The following is a 7963-nucleotide window of genomic DNA, read 5'->3' as shown; positions in this document are numbered from 1 at the left end:
TCACAAGTTAGTTTCAATATCAGCTGGTTATCAACTGCATAGCTGTGATGAAGCATTTATTATTTATTTATTATATATTTATTATTAAGCATTTATTATATAATAATTAACTTGCTATGAGAGTGAAAATATTTAATGTTATTGTTTAGTGTAGATAGTTCCATCTGTTGTCCATTTAAGTAGTCTGGATTTTGTGGATTGTGTGCAAAAACTTTACTGAGTGCAAAACCTTGTAAAATTAGATGGTCATTTGTTTCAATCCTTTTTGCCATATATCTTCTCTGTAAAGCAAAATAACAAATTAACAATGTGTGAAATATTTTGTTACATTTTATTCAGGCGCTCTGAGACAGTTTCGGGGTCCTTTTAGCGTCGCTGACGTCACCAAGCTTGCCGTGGACCTCTGCGGAAAACGTGGGAGATTTTCCTACATGGTACCACATGTTTTTTCTATTTAAAAGAACTATATAGTTTGTCAACATACGTTTTAACGTTTATATTTGTCGAGTAATTACAGTCGGCTCTTCAAGTTTATTTCGTTGTAAATATCCTTAAAAATTACAGAAGAAAACTAGCAAAATAGCCTCCGTGCTAACTGTCAATGTTGGTTTAGCAAACTACATTTGAGTAGGCTACATCGGCGGCTATGTTTTCTTTACAGTGTTTTACTGGTGCGAGTGTATCCTAGGCACGGTTTGCACTTCACATTCTGTTTTTAAACTATTACAGTCAATTTTATCATATTCTGCCCACAGAGATCTTTGTCTGAAAAAAGTTCCACGGACTATTAAGTCTGCAGGCATGGAGTACATTCAAGCACCTACCACAAGCAGCCAAGGGAATATGTAAGTGTGGTTTTGTAGGGCCTAATGTTTCACGACAGTGACCTAGAATTTATATATTGTCAAATAAGAGATCATTGAAAAGGTCGAAGCTGTCCACCATAAAAAGTTTTGTGTGTAATTCCCCATTGGCCTCAGCATGCATCTAAAGGTGCCATTCAAAACGATTTTATACGTATCCTAAACTAACTCTTAAAGTTTTAATCAAACCCTGACTACTTTAAATCAAACCTGGAAGATGTTCTTTTTGCAGTTGACACTGTTAGCAGCATTTGTATGATTGTTGCTTCTCATTTCTCCAGACTTTGCTGTACATGTGGTGTACCTATTCCTCCCAACCCAGCCAACATGTGCGTAGCCTGCTTGCGTACTCAGGTGGACATCTCTGAGGGGATCCCCAAGCAAGTTACTGTTCACTTCTGCAAACAATGTGAAAGGTTTGTTCCAACCAAAGAACTAGAATATTATTTTGCTCTGTGATACTTAAGTAAAACCATTGGTTTCATGTTGAAAATTTCATTATTCCTCGATATTCTTAGGTTTCATCATCTTTTTTTGCCTCTATATAGATATTTACAGCCTCCAGCCACCTGGATGCAGTGTGCTCTGGAGTCCCGGGAACTGCTGTCCCTCTGCCTGAAAAAAATCAAGAGCTCCATGTCTAAAGTAAATGGGATTCTTACTAACTCCTACAGTTTTAGATTTTTCAATAGACCAAGGAATTATTCTCAATGTCTCTTTATGTTCTTTGATTTGGTCTGTTCTTCAGTTAAAGTGTTATTACATGCTTTAAGAAAAAAAAAGTTTTTTATATGTGTGATGCTGCAGTACACTTAAATGCAACAATGAAATTGTAGTTGAGCTGACACCCAGATTATAGGTACAGCTTCTTTAGTTTGTTTTCTGTGTGTCACACCCAACCTCTCTTCACAGGTCCGTCTCATTGAAGCTGGCTTTTTGTGGACGGAGCCACACTCTAAAAGGATTAAGGTGAAAGTGACCATTCAGAAAGAGGTACGAAAGCAGGAACTGTGAGAAATCCACATGTGCACAGATGGAGGGGGACAATGCCTAGAAATGGTTACCCTTTAGTTTATATCGTGTCCTCCAAACACCCTGGTTAATCATAGAATTTTTTTATCTCATTGTTGCTGTTTGTCATGGATTCTTGATAACGGGGTCTCTGCAGGTGTTGAACGGCGCCATCTTACAGCAGGTGTTTGTGGTGGAGTATGTCGTCCAGTACCAGATGTGTGACGACTGTCATCGCGTGGAAGCCAAGGACTTCTGGAAAGCTGTGGTTCAAGTCAGACAGAAGGTGGGAACACTGGCTTTAAAGATGTCTGTGTAAATTCTGGCTTTAAAACAATTTGAACCTCGTTTTCATTAGTTTTGCTGTCGTGAACTCTACTCACACGAACTAACTAGTATGTATTTTTAACATTGTATTATGCATATGTTTCACATTAAGAGTAGTTCATCACCTAAAATTTTAGTAATTCTATAGAAAAGTGTAGGTTGGAAATGTGACTGCAAGAGGTTGTAAACTCTGTTTTTCATGTTAAACAACTGCACAGTATACAGTGTAGAGCATTATTATTCATTTAACATGGTTTTGCTCTGTGTCATTTAATTATTAACGTTTATTGTATGTATTTTTGTTCCGCACTTTCCTTGCTTTGCCAGTCACTTTAGTTAAGTCTGTAACTGGAAGATATTGAATGGCTAAATGGTCAAAAACAACATGGTGTTGCGTTATTGCAGAAGAAAGTCGACCTGACTGAAGCTAACTGATTAGCAGACCCAAGACGATATTTAATTTCCCAGTAATCCATCTTTTGTCACACATTTGTAGAGGAGGTCGGTAGTGGGCTGGTATTGGACATTTGGAGACTCTTTTTGCTGTTCTGACACAATGATCCAGGCTGCACATTAGCCCATGCTTTCACATATCTCTCACAGTATGAAGCTGTTTTTGTCAAAGAATGTGACCCAATGATATCACATGTTAGCATCTCTATAGCAACAAACATGATGACTTTCACTTTATACTGTATGTACACGACTGACTAGTGAAACATACGGTAATCTGCTAAACTTGTGTGCAAAAAGATGAATATTTTGGGCACATTTACAGTATCTTCGGTGATGGTGGTGATCTTTATAATGCAAATTCATAAAGAAATGTCTGATAACTGTCAGATGCTAAAATACTTTTTGCAGACTGCCCATAAAAAGACATTCTACTACCTGGAGCAGCTTATCCTCAAGCATAAACTTCACTCGAATGCCCTCAACATCAAAGAAATTCATGGTATGTCATCGACACGCCATTAACACTTTCCTCGTATAATAGCGTAGACGTCTTTAACAGAAGTGCTCTCCTACTCTGGGCCTCTAATAAAACACAGGTTAAAGTCAGTGGTGTAGCTAATGAGGATTAGAAGCAGAATATGACGTGTTGCCTTAATTACCTTCTCCCATACCAGGCAGCAAGCCAGGCGGCATGTGTCGGTGGCACCAATCAGGCTGCACAGCTGTCCTCGCGTGGGCCTCGGAGGGGCCTGCGTTTGGCATGTAATCAGAGCTGGCATTGCAGACAAGATTCCATTTTAGAGAATCTTACAGTTACTGTTTGATACTTAGAGACTCCCTGTGACCACTCAGCAGCTCTTGTGAAGTAAAATTACGACCCAAAAGTGTGACCATAAGCACCCTTATCAGCATGGTGTCGAGGCTATATGTAGGCTGCAGCTTGTGGCAGTCAGATTTTGTGGGTTCACGTTTCTATTTTTGGTAATATTATGCATTCTTAATTGAGCCGTCTGCGGAAAATGAGAGCAAAATTATTCTAAGCGAATCACAAATATGTGCGAGTATTCATGTTGCATTTATATATGTTATGAAATAGTAATGGTGTGAAGTACTCCTTTGATGACTCCATGGATGAAGGCTATTTCTCTTCTCTCTCAGACGGGATTGATTTCTATTATGGCTTGAAGCAGCATGCTCAGAAGATGGTAGATTTCCTCCAGTGCACCGTGCCCTGCAGGTGAGCGCCGCCTCAGTCTGCACTCATAAATACAAATCATCCTCGGCGTTGCAGTGGCACAACATTGCCTTTTGAATCTTAAAGGCGTCGTACTTTCAAATGATTATCAGCCCATATGTTGTAGTTATTTTACATTCGCTACTGTGAGGAGATTCAAAGCGGGTTGTGATAAATAATTGAGAGATTTCAGATGAATTCAGATGTTTCTGAAGTTAGTGGGACTGTGCAGCACAGTGGGAGTTTGGCCTCTTTGGCCTATTTCCAGCAGTTTACAGATTGGTCTTAACTAGTTGAATAGACTAATCTATTCGCATATCTGCAATGCCTGACGTGTGCTGTTACTTTTAATCATTGTACTCCTTCCATGTCTAATAAATGATGTTTTTCTTCCCCCATCATTCAAGGTCAAAGACCTCCCAGCGCCTCATCTCTCATGACATCCATTCAAACACGTACAACTACAAGAGCACCTTTTCTGTGGAGATTGTACCCGTCTGCAAGGTACCCGGCTCACGGTTGATCATTTCTGTTGGGACTTTAATTCCATACCATGTTTTACTTTAACCCCTGCTTTCCTGGTTCTTCTGGTTACCAGGACAACGTAGTGTGCCTTTCACCTCGGCTGGCGCAGAGCCTGGGGAACATGGGGCAAGTGTGCGTGTGTGTCCGAGTGACGAGCACCATCCATCTCATTGACCCCAGGACCCTGCAGAGTGAGTGTTTCTACTCCATAACAGACTGGATGTCCTCACCGTCCCCTGTTATTAATAAAGGCTGCTTCAGCTTTTTAATTGTTTAAAGGTTAGTCTTTGCACATATGCAGTGCTGAAGGGTTTCTGTGTTTAAGCTCTTGAGATCTAAAAACAAAGATCAAAAACATTTGCCCTGGTGGCTACGGAAACATTTCTCGAATCCTTCGTCTGATCTTCGTCTGCTCGACACATGTTCAGCCATCTCATGGCAGGTCTGTTCCCACTCACGGCCCAGCACGACACCGGCTCATAAGAGTAGGCGGCAAACAGCACGTGTCTTCAGTTTGCATTCGGTTTGATGTCTGCTGCACTGAACGGGGGGCGGATTTTCAGGAAAACACGCATGATGGCAATAATTCCGAAATGTTTCCTCTGTGTCAGAAACAATCGTTCAAAATGTCACAGAAGTCTGACATTTGAAGGCAGCATATGTTTTTGATTTTGCTCAAAGAGCCTTCTGTGGGGCAGGTTTTTTCAGCCGAGTGAACAGCAGAAAACAGCACAAACGTGCTGCAGGAGGTAGCAACGTCCAGAATGGATTGCTTTTCTGTCGTAAATGAGCTGAATTAACAACATCAGTCACCTCTCACCAGTTGCTGAGGTGGACGGAAACACTTACTGGCGTAACCCATTCAACAGTCTGTGTAACCCGCGGCAACTGGAGGAGTTTATTGTTATGGACATCGACATCATCAGGGACCAGAAGCTGGGTGCTGGAGCGGGCATGAGGTCCAGTAGGGTGTGTATGTCAGCAAAGAGTCATGTTTCAGTTTATCCTCTGTTAAACTGGCTAGTCTGCTGTGTGTTCCAGCACACCCTGGCTGAGGTGTGGGTTCAGAAGACATCCGAGATGGACACCAGTCAACAGTATCACTGCCGTACCTTCCTGGGTCACCTGCTCAACATCGGAGACCTGGTGCTGGGGTGAGAACCAGCGCCATTACTGCATCGGTCAAATCCTTCTTCTCGTAGCTTCGCACTTAATGGCACATTTAATCTTTCTTCAACAGGTTCGACTTCGCCAACTCTAACATCAATGATGAGTATCTGAATAAGATGAACCCTCACCACATTCCAGATGTGGTAAGAATCATCTCGCAGCCATCAACGTCTATACTGACCTCTAGTGGCAGGAAACGCTGATTGCAGCTCCACTCTCATTAAAAAAAATACTCCCAAAGGTGCTGATCAAGAAAGGTTACGATCGCGTCAGGAGGGTGAAGCGCAGGAACTGGAAACTACAGGAAATGGCACGAGACCGTGAGGGCATGGACACAGATGATGAGAGGTAGGACTGTATGTCCAGTGAAAGAATTTGTTTCTTGCCTCTCCTAGTCAGGTGATGATGGTACTAATCTGGTATTGTCATAATAAACTATATTCTCTATCTTCTTTTTATCCAGGAAGCCATGACAAACTCTACTATGTCAAATTAATTGTTCTATGAATTGTTATTTCTTTAGACAATACCAGGACTTCCTGGAGGACCTGGAGGAGGATGAGGCTCTGAGGAAGAATATTAATATCTTCAGAGGTGAGCAGGAGGATATTTACACTCATTGCTTACCACCTCTCAGAGCAGATATACGTTCCTATTGATGTGAAGCTCAGCTCTGTGTTCATATATGCGAGTGGTTTTCTGGTCTTTATGACCCCTGAGTATTTCAGAACAATGGTGGCCATGAATAGTCATGTAGTGACAGACTGGTCAGAGGCAGCAAAGGGAGGCATTTCCAGATGCTTTTAGGAATGCGGATGCACAGTTTTGAATAATGGCCACAGTCCCTCCAAAACTTTCAAGGGCCTCCTGTTCCAACCACCGTAGGCAAGTCAATGCTGATTTTTGGTTTTCAGATGCGTCAAAGATCCCAGTGGAGAGCGACACGGATGACGACGGCGCACCTCAGATCTCTCTGGCCGAGATGTTGGAAGAGCTCAGCCTGATGGATGCCACAGGTGGAGAGGGTGCCGACATGATGACGGACTAACTTGGTGCTCTCTGTTTACGGTGGTGACTGCAGACCTGGGTAGATGGTTAGAACTGAACCAAAAGGCAACGAAAACAGTTTATTTTTAAAAAGCGCAGTTGCGTCACACTACTGTGAAGTACCGTAACTGAGATTTTTGTGGAATTCTTTGTCCACATTGGGCTTTAAAATATTAAGTATTCTTTTCCCATTTCTTATTTACAGTTTTTTGACATGGTTAAGTGAATCTGGATTGCCATAAAATAAATATTATACACACATGCCTTTAATGCTTTCTGCTTGGGGGGATGTAAGAGACATTACTACATTTTACAATGAAGTCTATCCTAATTAGATATAATGACTATAAGAATTATATCTTATAGTACATTACAATCTTAGCATTTATTTCCTAAACACAGTTTCATCATGAATAATCAACAACGATTTTGGCACATTGACAGGGATTAAATGATGTAATACTCCAGATGCCCAGCAGGGGGTGCGTTGCGTTATTTAGGAAAGGGAAGTAAATTGAATGGCGACCACATGACAACTCACTGCTATGGGGAACTATTCAAACACTGACTGGCACTATTTATTTTTAATTCAGAGAGGGATATGTATACTTTGATATTGTTTGTAATAGTGTGGCTCCTTGGGAACCAGGACCTGGTGTGGGGCACTTTAAAATCATAGCTCCCACTTATCACATTGTAGCAGGGAAACGAGAGGAGGCGAATCTGTTCTGAATATGGGGGATCTTTATTATTATTATTGTTTTTGTTTACTATCTGCTCAATACAGTCTGGACTGGCTCGCCGCCTGCCCTTTGGCACAGCCTGACTCCCTGTGATCTGAAGGCCTTAGGGCTGCAACATCTACCCACTGTTATATTTTTTTGTATGCGTTTCCATGCTGGATTCCAGTAAAGATGGGTCCCGGTTGAAACAATCCTGAACATTACAAGTAGCACGCGTCCTTGAAATTGCATCCATGCGTAAACGTGGCGCTGCCCATGTTTACACGTCATTAACAAAGAGCTGGAGACAAACGTGCAGGAGGTTAGCCACATCTGTGTGGTCAGAATATAAAAGGTAAGGTGTCGGAAGTGAGTTTGAGTTTATTTAAAATAGGGACACCACACATTAATGAACACATACATGCACTGTAATATCAAAGCAACAGTAACAAGGGAAAGTCTGTCCTCAAAACCACAATAGGACAGAAAATAGGGAAGGAAAAACAAGAACCGTTAAATATATATAAGCAAAAATATTAATGAGGAAGAGGGAGTAGTTGCAATAATAGTAAGACAGTGACATGCATTTATTTAAGTACTCTTTAGAA

At 41.4% G+C, this 7963-nt stretch overlaps 1 protein-coding gene across 1 annotated transcript; it reads left to right on the top strand.

Moving 5' to 3' along the window:
- Positions 1-328: 328 nt before the first annotated feature.
- nmd3 (NMD3 ribosome export adaptor) lies at positions 329-6894 on the top strand. Its single transcript, XM_057049973.1, has 16 exons — positions 329-434; positions 756-845; positions 1145-1279; positions 1412-1508; positions 1776-1856; positions 2032-2160; positions 3066-3156; positions 3816-3894; positions 4299-4395; positions 4490-4607; positions 5240-5385; positions 5458-5570; positions 5657-5729; positions 5828-5934; positions 6110-6180; positions 6501-6894. Exons 2-16 carry the CDS (start codon positions 802-804, stop codon positions 6632-6634), a joined length of 1515 nt encoding a protein of 504 aa, XP_056905953.1. The 5' UTR covers positions 329-434; positions 756-801; the 3' UTR covers positions 6635-6894.
- The last annotated feature ends 1069 nt before the right edge of the window (positions 6895-7963 follow it).

The sequence above is a fragment of the Takifugu flavidus genome, chromosome 12 (genome assembly GCF_003711565.1).
Source record: "Takifugu flavidus isolate HTHZ2018 chromosome 12, ASM371156v2, whole genome shotgun sequence".
Lineage (NCBI taxonomy): Eukaryota > Metazoa > Chordata > Actinopteri > Tetraodontiformes > Tetraodontidae > Takifugu > Takifugu flavidus.
The sequence above is the reverse complement of the archived record's forward strand: the minus strand, read 5'-3'. Positions and strand labels throughout refer to the sequence as shown.

Coding starts and splice junctions, on each gene's coding strand:
- nmd3 (XM_057049973.1), top strand. CDS start 802: ATGGAGTACATTCAAGCACCTACCACAAGCAGCCAAGGGAATAT. Junction 2,161..3,065: donor TGGTTCAAGTCAGACAGAAG/GTGGGAACACTG, acceptor TACTTTTTGCAG/ACTGCCCATAAAAAGACATT. Junction 5,730..5,827: donor CTCACCACATTCCAGATGTG/GTAAGAATCATC, acceptor ATACTCCCAAAG/GTGCTGATCAAGAAAGGTTA.